We start from the raw sequence: 19,555 nt of genomic DNA on the forward strand, positions 1-19,555 counted from the left end.
AATGAATAAATTTCCTATAGTTTACTATAATACTACTATAGTAGTTTATTTAAAAAAAACTAGATACATACTTCACTAGTTGGTTGTGTATTTTACACAGCCCTATTAAATATGATCAGTTAAGTAATTATTGTGAATGCCTACATTCAATTAGATGTTGATAATAGCTTTCAAAAAAGCTTCTGAAGACAGAATACTGTACAATTAAATGATTGAAACTAAACTTTTAGGATTACTTTTTTCATTACGTTTAACCGTACATACGTACGTAGTTAATCTAAGCTTTTACACGTGTTTACACGCCGTCAAAGAGCAAAGCGGAACTACGTGCTAGTCACAATTCTCGACGAGCAATATTTACAGTGACACAAAGCGTCGCTGGTCAGACACATCGAGATCACATCTGCTAGCCGGGCTTTGGTGAGTTTAAGTGACACAGTAATTACTTGGCGTGGTACTCATGTGCCCTGTCGCGCGTGTCAATATATTTTTTTAACACATGTCATTATGTTGTGTTAGTGACAGCGGTGACTACAGCTTGCCTAAATGCTAATGGAGCTAACGCTAGCCCAGTGATAGCAGAACTCCAGGCAGCGGCGCGTCCACATTTCAATGTTTAAGCAGCTGTACTACGGCGATAGAAAGCGATATCCCAGACTCATTGTCCGGTTGACCGCGTTGGTGCCGTTATTCGAGTGCGTTGTGTGGCTTTAAAGGCAACATATTTGTCGGTGCCTTATTTAGAATCGGCTGCATGACCATTGCAAAAGTAAAATCTTTAAATCCTAAAGGGAAACTCGCATTTAGATTCGTCCTTAAGTCACTTCTAGTAAGTTATATTCATGTGGTCCTGACCGTTCGTGGACAAGGTAAATTGCAACAACCTTCAATTACCTGTGATGATCAAAGATGAGCATCAGGGGGCGCTGTAGCATTACAGGTAGACTTAGTAGTCATCCATTTAAAGCTATCTGATAAGTTGTTGTCTTTTACCGCAGCACTGTTTTTAAGCAAATTCAAATTCCTGTCTGTTTCGACACAACAACAAACGGAAGTTTAAAATTTTAATATTTAGAGAGATGTTTTTTTCACCACAGATTGATATGAAACCTTGTCATCCTGGCTTTGATTAGGGGATTATATTTATCCAGAGTATCAGCATAGTGACTGGCAAAGATGTAAGGTTTGTGTGTGTAGGATTTTTTTTCTGCCAGTTTAATATGTGAGAAATACAGCAACATAAAGGCAATACTGCATCTAATGTTTTTATAGTTTTACCTTGGATAAAGGCAACATTCCTTCATTAAAATACAAACTCACCAGGGTCACTGCAGCATTGATAATATTGAATAGATTGCATGTGGACAAACATTTACCTTTTTAAAAGGACAGGAGTTGAGTTCTAATAGCGGTGATGAATTTATTTTTACAAGACTACACAAAAAAACAATAATCAATAGGATCCATTATTATTATTTTTTTAATGGGGGGTCTAGTCTTGAAAATTATTGCTCCAGACTTCTTGACCTTCTCATCCTGAGGTGAGCAAAAACCAAGTGCTTCCTGTTTTGATTTTAAAAAAAGCAATAATTTTGAAAGACTCAGAGACACGCAGGTGTCTGTGTGTTGGTCAGTCACCATGGCAGGGGGAGGGGCAGCCGATGTCCACCTCAGCAAGAAATTTGTGTCGGAGACGGAGCTTGATGAGAGGAGGAAAAAAAGACAGGAAGAATGGGAGAAGGTCAGAAAACCTGATGATCCTCAGGGTAAGAAAAATACACACCACTATAGTACACCTACAAGTAAAGAGTACACATGCACATTACATGTGTTTGTTTTTCAGAGGCGCCAGAGGAGGAGTACGACCCACGTTCGCTCTTTGAGCGACTGCAGGAACAGAAGGAAAAAAAACAGGAGGAGTTTGAGGAACAGTTTAAATTCAGTGGGTGTCATTTGTTGATTAAACTAGAAATTAATACATTTTATTTTACCATCAGTTGCCCTTGATGTGCAGAACCATCTGTGAAATAAGTTAGGGTTAGTGTTGTGTGGGGACCTATAACAAACCCTGACCCTACAACAACTGCTTTTCTATTGTTTTACCATAATATAATACAAATCAGTGGCTGTGAGCAGAACCATTCCTCTACAGCTACAGCTCTAAATGTAATGCAAAAACTGATGCATGAGTATGAACAGTTGAATGAGATTATACCTGGTAAAATGAAACTCAAGGCAGAGGGACAGTTGCTAAAGAAAAAGCATCCTACATTTTGGTACATGTTTAATACTTTCCAACATATTCGAATATAAGTGTAACTAATAGCGAATTACTTCCACATTTTCCTTCCACTACTTTTATTTTATTTAGTATTGTTTTAAGTACCAGATATAGTGATATTGTTTTAAATCCTCCTTATTGTAATTTTCACCATTAAAATAACCTAATGTTGGAAATCATGTATTAGAAAATGTGTTTTAGGCGGTCAAAAAACTCTCAGTAAATCTGAACATATGGGACATGATTAAGTAAATGTGTCTTAATGACTTATGTGTATCAGTTTACCACCAAGTATTTTTATTTTTAATGAACAGTCTGTTAACACTGACTATTAAAAGCCATGTCCTGTCTTTTTATATTCAAGAATTTATAGATTTTAGTTAAAATCTATTCCAAATGAAGGATTATTTTTATGAATGCCACTTGTCTGTGTGGATTTAAGGCAAAATATTATGGTATGCCTTCTGAAAAATGAACGTGTTTGTTCCCATGGTGATAGGGAACATGGTGAGGGGATTGGATGAAGATGAGACCAGTTTCCTGGACGAGGTCTCCCGGCAACAGAGCCTGGTGGAGAAGCAGCGTAGGGATGAGGAGAAGCAAGAACTGTTGGAATACAGAATATCCTTCATCATGTTTGCTTATGTAAAAAAATTTAATTAGTCCGTGCCACATTTAGTGAGAGAGATCAGGTTTTACAGTCTACATATAGTTGAAGGTACTGAAGAATAGAAGTTGATGTTTTCATCTGTTACACCTCAGTCATTTGAAATTGTCACTTAACATATTCAGAAATTGTGAACGGTAATTGTCCTTCCACGTGGTGAGACTGTTGCTTTCACATTCCAGCCTATGCTGTTCCCAGGCCTTGCGCTACACGCCGACGTAACTTCAAGTAGCTTTGTAGAAATATGATTTGTTTCTTCACCCATGCATCGCCGCCGTGACAGTGCGCCTTAATCTTTTGTTCTCGTTTCAGGGTTTTGTACTTAGTAGCATGAAGAGCTGCGCTGCACATCTGTATTCATGTAGTTACTAAATCCCATTGATTGAGGTTGACAGACGTCATAAACCATGATTGCACTCATCATACAAGATGATATTATTGTACTTGTAAGTCTTGTAACACTTGTGGCAGCACAGTGTGAAATTAAGTATCGTATGATTGTGATGGCATTCTCTCCGTGTGTATTACTTCTGTATATTATTTTAGTATGTCAGTAAATGTTCCCGTTGCCGTCTTGAACTCAGGCTGTGTCCACATCCTTCGGTACTGCGGCATGCAGTGTTTTTCTGCTCATAGTCTTCTGGTTCACGCCTGAAAACAGGCTTTGTGTGTGTCGGTGGAGCCAGTTTTCTTCCTGCTCAGCCTGTGTCATGTATAAAATTACACACGCAATTTCCACATACAGTTATTCTTAAAATGTAGATTTTAATGATCCTGTGTCACAACAAAAATGAATTCATGAAAGATCAAGAAACATCTTGAGTCTTCTTTCAGCCATTTCATGTTACACGTGGATGTCATATAATCAAAAATGTTTTTTCCAGTAATTAGTGTTTAGACTAATTAACGAAAAACTCTGTAGACTGTAAATACATACTGAATCTCTGGCTACATGCACACTCTTATTTTTTCCAAGTGGTTCTCTGTTGCTGTCTGTGTCTTTGCAGACAAATCTGTCTGCACATGAAGAAGAGAATGCGTTGTCGTGGAAACTATCATAATCTGGTAGCTACGGTTACGATTCAAAGCAGGCATTTGATGCTGTGAACAGTACATAATGCTGGCACACAGGTGCAGACTATGGTTAACGCAGTGTAGGCTAAGGTCACATGCGCCTCGTTTGAGTTGGCTTCTTAGGTTCTTCGTGTGTCTCTGGAACCCAATCCTATTTCACGTCTCCTTGGGCTTTATCTGTGTCGCCTCTCCCTGCCTCTGTGCCCTAATGCTTTTCTTAGCCTCACAGAAGTGTGTCACTTTTTCCTGTAGCCTGATGGGAGATCTAATGGCTCCCTCTTTGGGAAGGACAGGATTTTACTTGAGTGGGTTGTGTGCTTTTACCGATTTTGAGCCTCAATCTGTTTTTCCTCAATCCAAGGCTCCATTAGGGTTTATTCGCCTTAACTCTGCACTCTCACAGCGCTGTAGCAAAACAAACATCCTCTGAAGCCCGCAGAGAGCCTGAGAAAAAGATAGCCCCCAAGCAGTCTGGGTCAGAGCAGAAGACCAGCCACCTGTCTCAGGCCCATTTACTTGCTGGAGCTGTTAAGAGACGCAGGTACTAACATATTCTAATCCCTTAAACCAGCTTTATTGTTTTCTATCTGTGAATTGTATAAACATTCACTGAACATAAGCATGACATCACAGCAGCTTTAAGTTGGCTACATCTCTTGATTCTCGCTCAGTTCGTCACAGTCTTCAGATACTAGTAAGAAACAGAAGGTGGACATCACAACAACGGCAACAACAGGAAATGGTGACAGTCACACAGGTGGGCTACATGCAAAGGCGAGATGTGCCTTTGCATGTCTTTAGAATTGGTTAAATTGACACATTTGTCATTGTGTTCAATGGAAAATTGATTGATTTACTGACAATACCAATTAAGAAATATGGATCTGTTCTAATGTGCATGTTCATGTACATGACAGTATGTTGTTCTGTTCAGAACAGGAGACAGGAGCAGGAGGAGGAGCAGGGGGAGCTGAAGAGCAGCAGAACCTCCCCAGCCCGACAAAGACCTCTCCGGCTCCCCTGAGCTCCGGTCAGGGCGTGTTGCACCTCCCGTCAGCAGCCGTGTGCGTCGGCGTTTTACCAGGACTATGGGTCTATTCCAGCAGCAGCAACTCTGACAGCAGCTCAGACAGCGAAGGTAGCGTGGACGCAATCATGTTGCCGTACCCTCGGCACAGCAGGGCGTACCGATAGGCACCATACACACACACACACACACACACACACACTCATCCACATGACAGTCACACACACAGACACAAGTTCATGTCACATTACTCACACACACACAACTGCAGCAGTATGTTTCCTGGTGTTTTCACAGCTGTGAGTTGAACTGTTGCACTTTGTCACCCAACAAAGTTCAGCCCAGTAATGTAGGCCTATACAACTGAACTGAAATTTAAGCCATCATCAGCACTATTCTAAAGTCAATCTGTGCATTATTTATTTTGAGTTTTGTTTTTTCTATTGTGGCGCCTAAACGTGACACCTCCACCTTTCCTTCCCTCAATCACATTTCATGCAGTTTAAGCCGAGCCATCAGTCCCGCACTGCCTCCCCTGATGACATCCTGCCCCCCTACACCCCTGTCCCAACCCAAGCCACAGCGACTGCAAGCTGTGTAGAGGCTGAAAGAACAGTGATTGACAGCTGTGGAGCAAGGAAGAGACTGACTTAGACTGTGTCACATGACAAACACCTTTTAGCTATCAGCAGCAGAGGAGAGAGAGAGAGAGAGAGACGGGCAGGACAAGCGTTTTTTCTCTCATTGGGTTAAATGCAACGTTTGAAAACTTGTTTTATTTGTGTGATGTTTTTTTCATGTGTAGTTTGTTTCAACATCATGTCATCCTAAAATGCTGAACTGTTTGCTGCTGGAGATGTTGGAACATTAGCGCTCAAAGGCTGAGCAATAAAGAGCTTTGGTCCTCTGCTGTGTTTATTTGATGTTTGTGCAGTAATATTTTCAGACATACATCAATCTTTAAAACACAACAATAATACAAGCTTAATGTTCTGACATGGTTGGAAAAGCCACAAAACACAGTTTATCCATGTCCAAACTGACAATGACTGATTTGGTTATATTATAAATGTAGCAGCTAATGTAGGTTTGAGCTACGAGCACAACAGAGGACTGGTGTCATCTTCAGCTGTCACTTTCTTGATCAGATGTATATCTCTTAAAAGTGTAACTGATTTAAGACACATGCAGCTCACTGTGAAGCACAGAAAGTTGTTCTCCCCAACATGCTTTGAGGTTGTTGGAAATGGTGACAGATGCAACACTGAAGGATTTATCACTGCTGGTGAAACTATACAGTAATTTAAAGTTAGTTCTGACCAGTTTGGACAAATGAGGTTTGCTCAAGGGCTCATTTCTGAAACCCAGCCCTGTCCTGCTCTTTTCTGCAACCTGGGCAGACTAGCCAGTCTGTTACAGTAGGCTTTAAAAGTTCGGAAACACAGCTTGGTGCCAGACCAAGATGGTCCATAAAATTAATGTGTGAAATTGGACTAGATCTAAACTAATTTGGGTAATTGGATTCTGGGATGAGTATTCAGTTCTCATTAGCATCTAGGCAGGGGAATATTTGCATCTGGAGCCGAGCTCAGTGACTGGAGCAGATGAACAGAGTGGCAGTCAAGGTGAGTTGATATCACAACATACAGACTGCAGCATAATGAGGAGTTTAGTGTAACTGTCGTGTTGTTGAATGTGCACGTGACACTGATGATCAGACTTATTGTATTTAGTAGTAGTCAGTGACAGGTATTTCAGTTTGTCACAGGACAGTTCAGGCCAGGCCGCTGCTTTGTTTCATTAAAGGATTTGATCTTAGACTCATGTCAAACAAAAGCATATGAAAGAATTTCCCCAGCAGCCATATTTGAACTGTTAAAGTCTTTGAGCAGTTACTGTATAAGAGATTCTCACGCTGCCTGTCAGTGGTTCACAGTAAGACGGAAGCAACATTTTCTGTTCTTCTCACCTTTACAAGTTTCCCTGACAGATTTGGTGTAAGCTAAACTCTGCTAGCTCTAAGAGTAGCTGAGTTGTGTTGGCCTACTGATTATACAGATGTGGTGTGATGATCTGCCGTTAACACAAACAGGAACTCAGTTGGGTAGATTCAAGTAGGTTCTGGTTTCCACTGCTCTTACAGAGTGACACAGAAACCAGGAGACATTTTCTTCAGTTTATTAACCTGAGTGTGGACATAGACACAGTTTTATAAAATCAATATCAACATATTTAGTACAAAGATGCACAATAATACAGATATTAGTCATTACACATTTCAGCACTGCATAAAAAGTACATCAGAAACTGGAAACTAAAGTGACACCCGTCATCTTAAATCTAAATGAATTATGTACAGAATAAGATAATTAAAAAATCATGCATTTCTAAATAGTGCCATTGTAAACAAAGAGTAGATTTTGGCAACATGCAGGATGAACCAAAGCCGTAATAAAAGCAAAAGCGTCTGTGTTGAGTCCACACAGTTGTCACGTCCATCCTGTGTCAGTGCTACAGCTGCTGTGGCCTCATCGTGTCACTTGTGAATAAGCTGCATGTTGGAACCCTCCACACCCATGAAAACCCCCCCTCAGGTCACAGCCAGCTCCTCAGGCTCGGCCTGTGCATGTCAGCATGACAGCAAATTTCTGATGTGCTACCTGAAAAGGATCCATACAACAAAGTGAAAGGATTTAACTGCTGCTGGAGTTTAGCTTGAAGGGAGACGGTATCACGTGGCATAAATCACAAAACACACACATGCAGAAAGCAAAGAAACTACATCATGACAAATCAAGACTCTTCTCTATAAAAGGTTGACGTCTGCCTGCATATTAATAACCATTTGGAGACACCTGCCATTGCTGTAAACTTACAAGCTGTTTGACGTGATCATAAATCAGAACATCACTTGTGATGGACACACTGGATGCAGACCAAGCGTTGGTTCACCACTAGACACTTTGCAAACATACAGTAGTGGCAGGGATGCCGTCAATGTGGCTTTTATTTTATTTTCTGGTTCGCCACATAATTTTGTTCACAGCTGAATCAGAATCAGAATCATACACTGTCGTTCTGTTTGTTTTCATAAAGGAGAAGAGAGGTTTTGTTGACTATTGTACAAGCGTGTGGGCTCTCGTCGTTCGGGGCGTCTCACTCCGGTGCCGGGTTTATGGGCGGTAGGTTCCGTTGTTTAAAGTACTGCGTCACTTGCTGAGGCAGCTCGGCCAGGACCGACTTGGCAAGAGTCTCCTTGGGTGCCTGAGAGACAGGGAGAAACGCAGATGAAGGTGTTTTGGTTCCCACCTGCCCACATACTGTAGGTGAGCTGCCACTCTCAGAGAGGAGCACAATGAACCACTATCAAAGACAAACAACAGGCACAGATTAAAAAATATTCATACACTTGCCATTATTTACAAAAGTGAAGCTTCGTGGACAGTGGACCAGGCTGAAACCTGCACAGTGCCAGTCCAACACTTGCAGGATGGCAATTTGTAGTAAACATTCTCTTGCCAACACGGCTCATCATTTCAGATCGCTCATTAACATGTTTTCATTCTCTCCCTCTTCCACCACTGTACTTCTCTCTCGCTCTCTGTCTCTTGCCGTCTCTCACCCTCCCACCACCAACAACAAGCTGGAGCTTAGCCAGCAAACATTGTCTGTTCCTCCCACTACAGAGGAAGTCAGCTCACCCACCACCAGCCCACACACACACACACACACACACACACACACACACACACACACACACACACACACACACACACACACACACACACACACACACTAAAACCAGTCCCCCTGTGCACAGCCTGAAAATGTGTACTAATTATCATTTCTGAACACTCACATTGCACTTTTATGCGTGCAAGTATGAACATAGCACATAAACCCCAGTGTGTCTGTTGCGGCTGAGATAACCACAGCGCTAACTACACTCATCGAGTCTGTAGGTAGCTAGGATCTGAGTAGTGACAAGCTTCCATTAGGTGATACCTCAACATTAGGTCATTAGTGGACGTCTCCAACCCAGAACCTGGATTTAAAATCTGATTATGAAAGAAACATTATTAGCTGTAAAATGTTACTGAAAGGTGGCAAACGTCAACACGGAAAACTTCTTGGTCATTCATTTTACTGCACTGTTAGTATAAACCTGTAGAATCAATCAACATATATTCCAATCGGTAAAACAACTTTGTCCGACTCCCAGAATTATTCAGTTGATTTGAAAACGTCCATTAAGCTGCTTTATGGTGCCTGTTGTTCCGTTGAGCCGATTGAAAGTTTTGTAGTAAAGAGGTGAAGCCACTTAATGTTTTGTAGTGGAGAAAAGAGTAGTTGCTATACATCTTACACAGCTCAGTTGTGTGTTTGCTCTTTCTCTCTAACCTTCTAAGAGGACAACATTGGTAACCGTGGTGTCTACACCCAGTACAAAGACCATGACATGGGACACTTATCTCTTTATCTCCTGACACAATAACTTACATTACGAAAATCCCTGAAAGGGACGAACTGCACAATGTCCCGCAGAGCCTCCTCCCCTGTATTGGACCTCAATACGCTGGCGTCTCCGTCCAGGAACTCCATGGCAGCGAAGTCTGCGTTTCCCACGCCGATGATGATTATGGACATGGGGAGCTTGGACGCCTGGACGATGGCGTGACGCGTCTCGTCCATGTCGCTGATAACACCGTCTGTTATAATGAGGAGAGTGAAGTACTGCTGCAGGACGGAGGGAGGGAGGTGGAGGAGAAGCGATGGAGAAAGAAGAAGAAGAGAAGAAGCCACTTTGAGAAAGTTCAAGAGAAGAAAACACAAATTAGTTGAGATCATTAAAAAGGGCAAAAATAAACATTTTAGAGTTTTGAGAGACCGAGGAGAGAGGAAGTTGGACAGCATGCACAAGGGAGAAAAGAAATGAGAATGAAACCAGTGCATTAAAGTAAATGGAGCTCACTTCATGACACCATCTGTTCCTGGACGAGAATGACAGAGAAAACCTCCAAGCAACCACAGATGAAGTAAAGTCAGTGATGAATAACTCAAGTATGGCTAAAAATACTGCAGGAGGGACATGGGTCCAAGAAAAGATGCTCTTGTCAATACATGTTACATGTACTGCGTATAATAATACATCATATAAAACAGACGTGTGGCTAATGTGAGCTTGTACAAAGAGAAACATCTTCCCTTGCCTGTGTTTTATTATGACTTTGCACAGACAAAACCTCCAGAGACACATGAGTGAGCATTAACCTAATGAAGACACAAATCAGATCCCAGCGAAAACAAACAGAGGCATACGATTCCATCCCATCACCTGGGGCGTCTACAGCTAATTGAGATTAATGGCTTCGACCGCTTTCTGTGGGTTTAGCTGTAGAAAAAAGCTGACCGTCGGCTCATTACTTGGATGAAACCTTGACTAAAGTGAGTCTGTAAAAGCAACCGACAAGGCAGAGTTACAGTACTACTTTACTCAGTGCAACTTACAACGTCTGACAATTGCAAAAGCCTTTAGCCTCTCCTTCGTTTAGTGCACTGCTGCCTTCAGGTCCTTCCATTTCGGTGCAGCTTAAACGTGATGAGCAGGGTGTCTGTCTGTGGCCCCCAGAGCCAGGTGAGGACCTGTGTCACTCTCCCTTCATGAAGAAATGCTGACTCAGCTGTTCTAAAACAAGGGCTGCTCTTTTAATAAAAAGTAAGTAATACTTTGTATTGTGCCTTAAGACACCTTTGGAAATTCGACACTATATAAATAAACTGAACTGAATTAAACTACTTGTTTTTTGCCTGTGCATCCCATAGCTACATACTGTACAGTAAATAAATACAAATCAATAAAAACGGAACTTTGCCTTTGCCTTTGAACAGAATCACCTGAGAGGACATCAGCTCCTCCATGCTGTGAAATGTGTTGGATTCATGTCAGCAGTAATTCAAATTTAAACTCATCGGACCATTACACTTTTTCCATTTGGCCTCAAAGGTCAGTCATGGCTGCATGTGGCATTTACCAGGAGCAGCTTTTCCCTAACAACCCTATTCGTTTTTTGATATTTCTGCCACATAAACACAACAACTTTGTCATAAATACCTGCCTGCTTATGAGTAGCTGCAGTGTCTCTTTCATCCAGTTTGGAGCCCTGTCCTGATCCAGGAGGGTCTGTGTTCTATCAAATACCTCCAGCTTCCTCATACAGTCACAGTCTTTCCTTTGTTTCTTGTTGTTTGTGTTCGCGCCTCCTAACTTTGTGTCCAACTCCTGACTTTTCCTGTTTCCAACTTTATCCTGTAGATTACTTGACAGCCAGAACTGATTGTGTCCTCAGTTGCACAAAAAAACAAAACAGTTTGAGTCCTCATGGCTTTTAAGTCGCAATATGTGGTTATTTTAAAGAAGGATGATTATTTAGAAACAATGTGTATACATACAAAAGAAATGAACGTTTCCAACCAAACTCAACAATACAAAGTCAAATTTAAATTGGCTCATTTGAGGGACATTGTCATTAGCCCACACAGACCTGATAGTTGTACTAGTGCAACTTGTAATTAACAATTCCACTGCGTGGACCCACTAAGATCCATTTAGGTAAATGGGCCCAGTGAAGTGAGCCAGGTGAGGCAGCTTTATGATAACTGCTATCAGCAAAGCCAGATGCTGCTGAACTCCTGGTTGTGGTTAGATGTATCACACTGTGTGGCCACACAAGGAGCATTCAGCAGTCCGACATACCGGCACAAAGCACAAGGTGAAGTCGCACACTGACTGGATTCTGAAAAAAAAATCCTTCCAATGTTCTCCACGCACACACACATGCAGGGAGTCTGTGAAGCCCGTCGCTTTAATGTTCCAACAGCAGCGCTCATTAGAGAATCATTATCACACAGACAGACAGGGTCGCTCACACACTGGGACACACACACACACACTGCACTGGCCTGAAGCCTGCCTCTGTGTGTGTGTGTGTGTGTGTGTGTGTGTGTGTGTGTGTGTGTGTGTGTGTGTGTGTGTGTGTGTGTGTGTGTGTGTGTGTGTGTGTGTGTACATTGGCAGCAGGAGTGTGTTGATATACAGTTGCACAGGTTCTCTCATTATCTGAGAAGCAGGAACTCAGAGACAGAGCAGCAGCCTGCACCGTACCCACCTGCTTACTTCAACCCCCACACACACACACACACACACACACACACACACACACACACACACACACACACACACACACACACACACACACACACACGGTTCTAACTGCTAACCCAGTATGTGGTCCACACACATTTCTGCCATGGCTGTCACATCTCATTATCTGTTACGCCTTCCTATGTTCCGTGCTCCTTTGAACTCACTGTAATATAAAACAAGAAAAGGCTTTGCAATCATTTCCTTAGAAAAACAAAGGGCCGCTGGCACACAGCACACAGATGAGTGCAGTCCTTTGTGTGTTTTTGCTTGTGTATTTGTTCTACACAGGGTGACAGGCTACAATTAGGGACCAAAAGCACGGTGGGAGCATAATGATACCCAGCGACTGCACTCGCACTAGATTTAAGCAGTCGATGTACCACAGCACACGTGCTCTTTGTTAAAACTTTGAGTCTTACATCTGCATTTTTTTGTATTTGACCTCAGGAACCTCAGTGAGAACATTGCACACTGTACTGTATCACTGAATTCCAAAGCTAACCTTTAGCGGATCACTTGCTTATTGTGGGATCTTTTCAGCCTTAATGTGATTCTGTTGCTGCCCCAGATACAGGAGCTTTGACACTTAACCTACTGTAGGCAATAATACAGCTCCAAGGCTTCTCTTCTCACCACAAGGTGACAGCTTCAGATGCCAGAGCAGCGGCAGTGATTACACGTTCACTTGTGATTTCAATAGTTTCCAAGCAGCCAAGTAAATGTCTCAGGTGGAACTTCCCAGCGGTAAGCAAATTGAAAGGAAATGTTTTGATAAACAGTGACAGACAGGTGTGGACACTCCACCAGGCCAACGTTGTGTCGTGTGCTGCAGGATGTGCCAGAACAGGGCTATGATTAGACACTCAAAGAGAGTATTAAAGAAGATGCGTTAGCAGAAAAGGCTGTCTGAGGAAGTGGAGCACGGGAGGGATTATCTTTTCACATCAGCCAGAGGAAGGAATCCCAAAGCTGCTCTCAGAACAGCAGAAGCACTGTGTTAAAACACAATGAATGTCCCATTCACATCAAGACTTTTAACATCTGCCAGTTTCACCTTGCTCAGATATGAGAGTGGACATTTGGGACATCGTATATGTGAATTTAAGCACAGCTCATCCGTTAAAAGTGAGAAAACGTCTACAGTTCTATCGTGTAAAATTATTTGCTTAATGAAATGGTTCGGGGTTTAGATGCTATTGTTTCAGTCAAATACAGTATGCTGCAACTTGCACACATGGCTACTTACTATGAGCTTAGCTGAGATTAGCTAAGATACATACAAATGATTTCTGGATGAAAACTGTGGAGAAAATGTATGTAAAAGTTATAGTTATTACTGGAAAAACAGTGTCCCACTTGCCACTTCCCATCATGCCTTGCATGATACCTACAGTACAAACAGGACCAGGAGCAGCTCTGTGCGTAATGTCTAACTGCCATTAGATCAAATGTTAATGGCTGTAGTTTTTTCTCGGCATCCAAAACATAAGATGGGAAACCTGGACCAAATATAGCTCAGCACCGACATCCCACAGCATCCATGGAAGCACAACCATCTGAAAACACAGAAGAAGAGAAGGACGCTGCAGCCGAAGGTGCTTCTGCATCATGCTGTGAAACCCACAAATGTGTGAAACGCCTGGTCAGTGTCTCAGCTGCACTGAGACGACAGAAGTCACTCCAGTCTCTCACCCTCCATCCTGCCGCTGTGGTCAGGATGCCAGGAGTCTGAGCCAACAGATGCACACACTTCACACTCCACTGAGCTGCTGAACACAAGAACTAGATTATGAGAACAAACTGCCCTGACAGGAGTCACTACTGACTGTGTTCCTGCTACCGCCGAGCCAATGCATTTATTTATTGATACAGTATATTTGCAGTGCCCTGTGGAAAAATGATACAATTAGTCCGATCACATCTCAAGCCTGGATGAAAAGTACAGTAAATAGGCGAGGTGAAACACAAACCTCAAAACATGAGGCAGTTTAGTGTAAAAGTGTGGAATCCCAACACAAAGGAATCAATAAAACCATCATAAAGCTTTTTACAGTGAGCTGTGACATCATCAAATCGTTCATCGAGGAAAACAGTGGTGTTTGAGCAAAGAACAAGATCACAAAAAAAAATAACAGAAGCCAAGAGGTTAGACAACTAAAAAATAATCTTGCAATCCCAAGGGCCAATAACATAATATTGTTTATTGTTTTTTTTTCTATGAAGTTTTCTGAAGTTATGAGGTTGGGAGTCAGGTTTCAATAATGTGAAACCAGTAAAAGGTTGGAGTCAGGTTCAGGGTTTTATTTAAAGGAAGCCAGAAGGCAGAGCAGAGCAAGCGCCAACACAGTGGATAACAGCCGCATCTGAGTCAGGTCAGAGAGAGGCACCCAAGAAGAACCTGGCTTTACCATCAGTCCAGTGTATGTACTGTGGGAGGTGACTGGGCTAAAGTGAGAGGATCCTGCAACCCTGGGAGGATTATTGGCTAAACTGGGGAAAAGGGAAAATAGCAAGAGCTGAGATCTGAGAGCACATCCTAACAAGGTGTAAGTAAGAAAGGAGAAGTTAATAACACGCATGACAATATGAAAGTAAGTGTTCTGTAGTTTAGAGAGGCAATACCATTATAACCGCTATACTGAGGGATCAAACTCATCACTCCGACCAGCTTGCACACAAAAAACTATATTTTGTATGTGTTAGTTTTTTATGTTTTTTGCATATGTTAGTTTTGTAATTACTGTACTATTATTGTTCTTTTACTTACTGTATGTCATAAACAAACTACTGGGTTTGCTCCTGACTCAGCAAAGGCAGATAAAAAGGTAAATCTTGTCACTTACCGCTGCATTCTCCTGCTGAAGAGCCTGGGAAGCAAAACGCGCTACATGGTTGATGATGGGAGCAAAGTTCGTTGGACCGTAGAAACGGATGTGAGGAAGACAGGCAGAATAGGCCTGTGCAATGCCCTCCACACCTGGAAGAGACGGGAAGGAGACAGACAACAACAAACAATTATGCAGAGCAAGTTGCTTCATATGAAGTCAGCGTAGCTTCACATGAATATGTGTCACCGCCAGAAGGTTTGTGTCCCTCAGGCAGTTACTCTGAAAGCTGGACAGGCCAGTACAGGGTTCTTACCCCTTCAGTAGATCACGGAGGAAGAGAACGAGCTCTGCCAGAGCCCTGCAATATCATGTGAATGTCTCAGAGCACACAATTAGAGACAGACGTCCTCAGTTTAGCGTTGCCCCAGTCTGTCAGTTTTTCAGATCTATAAAGATCTGTGTGCCTTTATTTTTTTAACAGGTAACATTAGCTAATATTACATTTAGTTCCTTAAAACAAAACACTCAAGTGATATTAATTAGGTGTGATTGTGTGTGTGAATGGTTGTCTGTCTCTGTGTTGCCCTGCGATGGACTGGCGACCCGTCCGGGGTTTACCCTGCCTCTCGCCCATAGCCAGCTGGGTTAGGCTCCAGCACCACCCGTGACCGGGTTAAGCGGCTTGGAAAATGGATGGATGGATGGATGATATTAATTATGGCATTTGACCCTTTGATATAAAATATTCACGATGTGAACAGAGTCAGGATTTTTAGCTTTGTTTGAAGAGATGTAATAACAAGCCTCATTTTAAGACATTATGACAGATCTTTAGCAGAAAGCCAACTATAAATCATATACTCTGTGTGGGGCGTTTACACAGCTGGCGCACAAGTTGTGAATCATTATAGTTGAGCTTATTTGTGGTCCATTAAAGGTGCATGATGTAATTAGACATAATGTTTATACTAGGAAAGATTAGCTGATAATCTGTTTCTTTAGACTTTCAAATAATATTAAGGGGCCCAGTAAAATCTCAGTGTGCAAATGCTAAGGAGAGAAACCACAGATGAATTATGTTTGACGTCTGAGGCACGGACAGCAGCCATCAAGCTACTGTGGAAAATACAGCAAAATCGGCTTGGGCGTGTTTACGTTAATACAGGAGGCCATCCATCAGTTCTGAGGAGATTAGAGGAACAAAAATAAACTGTATACAGCATAATTATCAGTTTCCCCAGTTACAAGTATTTACAATTTACTTTTAATGACAGCGACCTCAAAACATTTTACAAAATGTAATTACGTAAACAAAGTTGTCTAAAAGGCAAACAGACACTGAAACAAAAGGATGAAAATGTAAACCGGCTTTGATGCTTCCATCATCTACAGCATGTAGTTTGGAGGTATGAGAAGACAAGACGCAACCTGAAATCAATCAGGAACTAGCACCTCGCCCATTGTCAGGGCAAATTATTATCAGCAGCCTTAGAACCAACTCGTGTAAGAAGGTGTCTCATTAAGAAGGTGTCACAAGGAAACGCAGACTTTCAACCTAATTGTTGCAAAGCGAACGGCTGTGATTGGACACAAAAATACATACAATTCATAATACAGTCCAGAAGAAGAAAGAACATAATGTCATTATATACAGACCACAACCAGGTTTCAGACAGCTGTTGTTGTCCTGAAGCAACAGCTGCGAGAGCTCTAGAAAGAGCTGGAAGCAGGGGGGGGGGGGTTCAGGAACGGAATCTGCTGCCATTCACCAGTAGATGGTGTAGATGAAACGACTGTGGCCCTTTCAGCAAAGACAACAATCCCACACACACAATGAAGAAAACTCTCAGAACTACAGACGAGAACCTTCAAGGTTTGAAGGCCGTCCATGTGGAGGAACAGGCCTCAATCCTCACTCCAAAATGATGAGCTCCAGTTGTGACTGGACTGGTGCCTCACTTCATCTCCTTAAAACAAATATAATCTGGATCGTCGACTGATCTAAACTGTTTGGTGTCCCAGTGTGTCCAGTAGCAGTGCTCAGTCTGTCAGTGTGAAGCCTCATTTACGCAGACTCGCCAGGACAGCACCTGCTTCTCTGGAGAGGTTTTGAGTATAACAGCACATACATGTTTACTGGATGCTGTGTGGTAAAACGCAAACACTGGTGGGTGCGTGAGTGTATATGTGACAGTCTGCTGTATTGCACTCACCTGAGCAAAATGGGTTGGTGGGGTTAAAGTTGATGGCAAATTCATGTGACACCTGAGGAGACGAGAAACAAAGACAGTACACTTATCTATTGCTAATACACAATAATACTGTTGGGAAGAGTGGACGTCTCTGTTCACCCTCCCACCCTCGGCTTCTCTCTGTGTACTGCTCTCTCTCCTTTGTCCTTTTCATCACTGAGCTCCATGGCAACACAGATGGGTTGACAGTTGCGTAATCATGTGAATATGCATGTATAATGCTTACAGTTCTATCCGCGGCTGTGTGTGTATAATGTGTGTATATAGACAGTCCTGCTCCCGTTGGTCTGCATATGACACACAACAACAACAATAAACACACACATGCCCTACCTTCCAGTCGGGTGGAAGCTGGGCTCCGAATCCCAGAGCTGGAAACATTTTGTCGCTGAGTAGGAAACCATGACAACAGATTGGAGTGTTAGTTAAGCGTTTTGGTTTGTTGGAGAAAATCTTTTTCACAAATTCAGTGGCATTTACAGAAAAAGCAAATAAGCAGTTCTATAAAATGGCTTCTCACTAGGACAAGAAGAGGGAATGCAGATATTCTATGTACAGTAACACTACTACTCAGTGCCATGAAAGTAAGTGCTGAGGGAGAGAAGAATCATATTATGGGTAATGTCACTCTGCTCTCTGTGCCACATAGTCTAATTTCATATAACGTGAAATATCAAAAACAGCAGATTTTTGCGCAGGGAGCACTGTGCAGAGCTGGAGCTGGGCTCCACTGGTGCTCCCTGGGTGGAAGATGGGGGGATTAAGATGGATCACAGTGTAATCATTTTAATTCTTGCTGCAGAAGCCCACAGTGACACACATGGAACAGCAAGGAAACCACTTCTCTGTTACTGTTAACTTTTTAAAACTCCTGAAATTGAACAGTTACTTTGACAGATCTCCTGATGTACAGAATATGGTTTTCAGCTCCTTAAAGAACAACAGGCAAACATGAGTACAGTTACTGCTACGTCAAGAAGTCAGATACTCACGTGTCATAATCCTGTATAATCTGTCCCACAGCTAGAATCGCAGCAAGATACTCGTTGCTGCCCAGAGGGTTGATGTAGTGGAGCGAGGACGGCTCACGGGGGTTTCCATTGGATGCTGTGAAGTCTATGCCCACCTATAGAATGAGAGGTGAAACCCCACAGGTGCAACCGTGATCATTTGAATTCAATTTAATTCGGCTCAATTTGAATGTTATCAGCTCAGGTAATTGTTTGAACCTCGCACTAAAAGGGGAGAAAATTAAAGGGAGGGAAAGGAACCAGAGACAATTATGTACTGATTGCTATCAGGTTACTCTGTAGCACCGTACAACTAGGAGGACAAACTATACTACACCACATTTCACAAACACAGATTTTCTAGGACATATATGTTTTTTATGTGAGGACGGATTTAATTTAAAAACAAACAAACACTGCAGTGCAGCTGCAAAACAAAGAATTGCCGTGAAATGACAAAGAGGTCTATTTTTAACCCAAATGACCACAGGGTGATTCGGCGATGACATAAATAATATCCCATCCTCAACAAACACAAACACAAAGAACCACGACACACACACACACACGTGAGACACACACTCAAATTCACACAGCCGAACACAATATGAGATTAAGAGTGACAAGCTTTTCCTCAGGCGCTGAATAGTGGTTTGTGAGCTGACAAGAACCCGACCTAGAAACTCCGCCTCCCTCCCGCCAGAGTAAAGATAGTCTAAACAATGTCCCTCTTACTCTTTGTGTCGGGAGTGTTACAAAACAACAGTGTTCTGGAGAAAGGAAAGGGAAACGTAGAAACAAAGTGGTAAATATGGGTCTGAAATGAGCAAATCAGGTGAAGGATGAGAGAAAACAGAGTCTAGAGCAGCGCGGCCGATGTATGTGGAGATGCAGAGTGACAGAATTAGGATGCTGCCGCGATTTGGCTACATGTGTAGGAATGTGACATATGTGTGAAACAGAACCCACAACTGAGTTTAAAGTGGCCGAATACGTAACCCTGAAACGACGAGAGGAGCAGAATAGAAGAGGATTGTTTAGTTCTACTCAGCAGATAAATGGGTGCAATAACAGGCAACCTACTGTATTATAGTCCTTGTGAAATTAATTATCCCAGTGCGTCAAACTATTTACTAACCTAATCACTAATGTGCTGTAAGGACTAAGCGATGGGTCCTTGCTGACAGGCAGAGCCCCAGTAGGACCCTGAGC

At 42.4% G+C, this 19,555-nt stretch overlaps 2 protein-coding genes across 4 annotated transcripts in view; one reads left to right on the forward strand and one right to left on the reverse strand.

Moving 5' to 3' along the window:
* The first annotated feature begins 272 nt into the window (after nucleotides 1-272).
* On the forward strand, nucleotides 273-5,544 carry psme3ip1 (proteasome activator subunit 3 interacting protein 1). The gene is made up of 7 exons (XM_029152994.3): nucleotides 273-420; nucleotides 1,635-1,766; nucleotides 1,844-1,942; nucleotides 2,781-2,902; nucleotides 4,424-4,563; nucleotides 4,694-4,779; nucleotides 4,957-5,544. The coding sequence occupies exons 2-7, from the start codon at nucleotides 1,640-1,642 to the stop codon at nucleotides 5,214-5,216; spliced, it is 834 nt and encodes a 277-aa protein (XP_029008827.1). The 5' UTR covers nucleotides 273-420; nucleotides 1,635-1,639; the 3' UTR covers nucleotides 5,217-5,544.
* A 1,667-nt stretch (nucleotides 5,545-7,211) lies between these two features.
* cpne2 (copine II) overlaps nucleotides 7,212-19,555 on the reverse strand; it is a 28,863-nt gene continuing 16,519 nt past the window's right edge. Inside the window, exons 11-16 of one of the 3 annotated variants that reach the window (XM_029152991.3) lie at nucleotides 18,326-18,459; nucleotides 17,667-17,721; nucleotides 17,295-17,346; nucleotides 15,097-15,230; nucleotides 9,550-9,786; nucleotides 7,212-8,313 (exon numbers count right to left, since the gene is read on the reverse strand). In XM_029152991.3, coding sequence (XP_029008824.1) covers nucleotides 8,206-8,313; nucleotides 9,550-9,786; nucleotides 15,097-15,230; nucleotides 17,295-17,346; nucleotides 17,667-17,721; nucleotides 18,326-18,459 — 720 coding nt within the window. In that variant the 3' untranslated portion in view covers nucleotides 7,212-8,205. Of the gene's footprint in view, nucleotides 8,314-9,549; nucleotides 9,787-14,539; nucleotides 14,744-15,096; nucleotides 15,231-17,294; nucleotides 17,347-17,666; nucleotides 17,722-18,325; nucleotides 18,460-19,555 lie in introns of those variants that run through there. The other 2 variants (XM_055509893.1, XM_029152992.3) reach the window with 2 other exon arrangements.

The sequence above is a fragment of the Betta splendens genome, chromosome 6 (assembly GCF_900634795.4).
Source record: "Betta splendens chromosome 6, fBetSpl5.4, whole genome shotgun sequence".
Taxonomy (NCBI): Eukaryota; Metazoa; Chordata; class Actinopteri; order Anabantiformes; family Osphronemidae; genus Betta; species Betta splendens.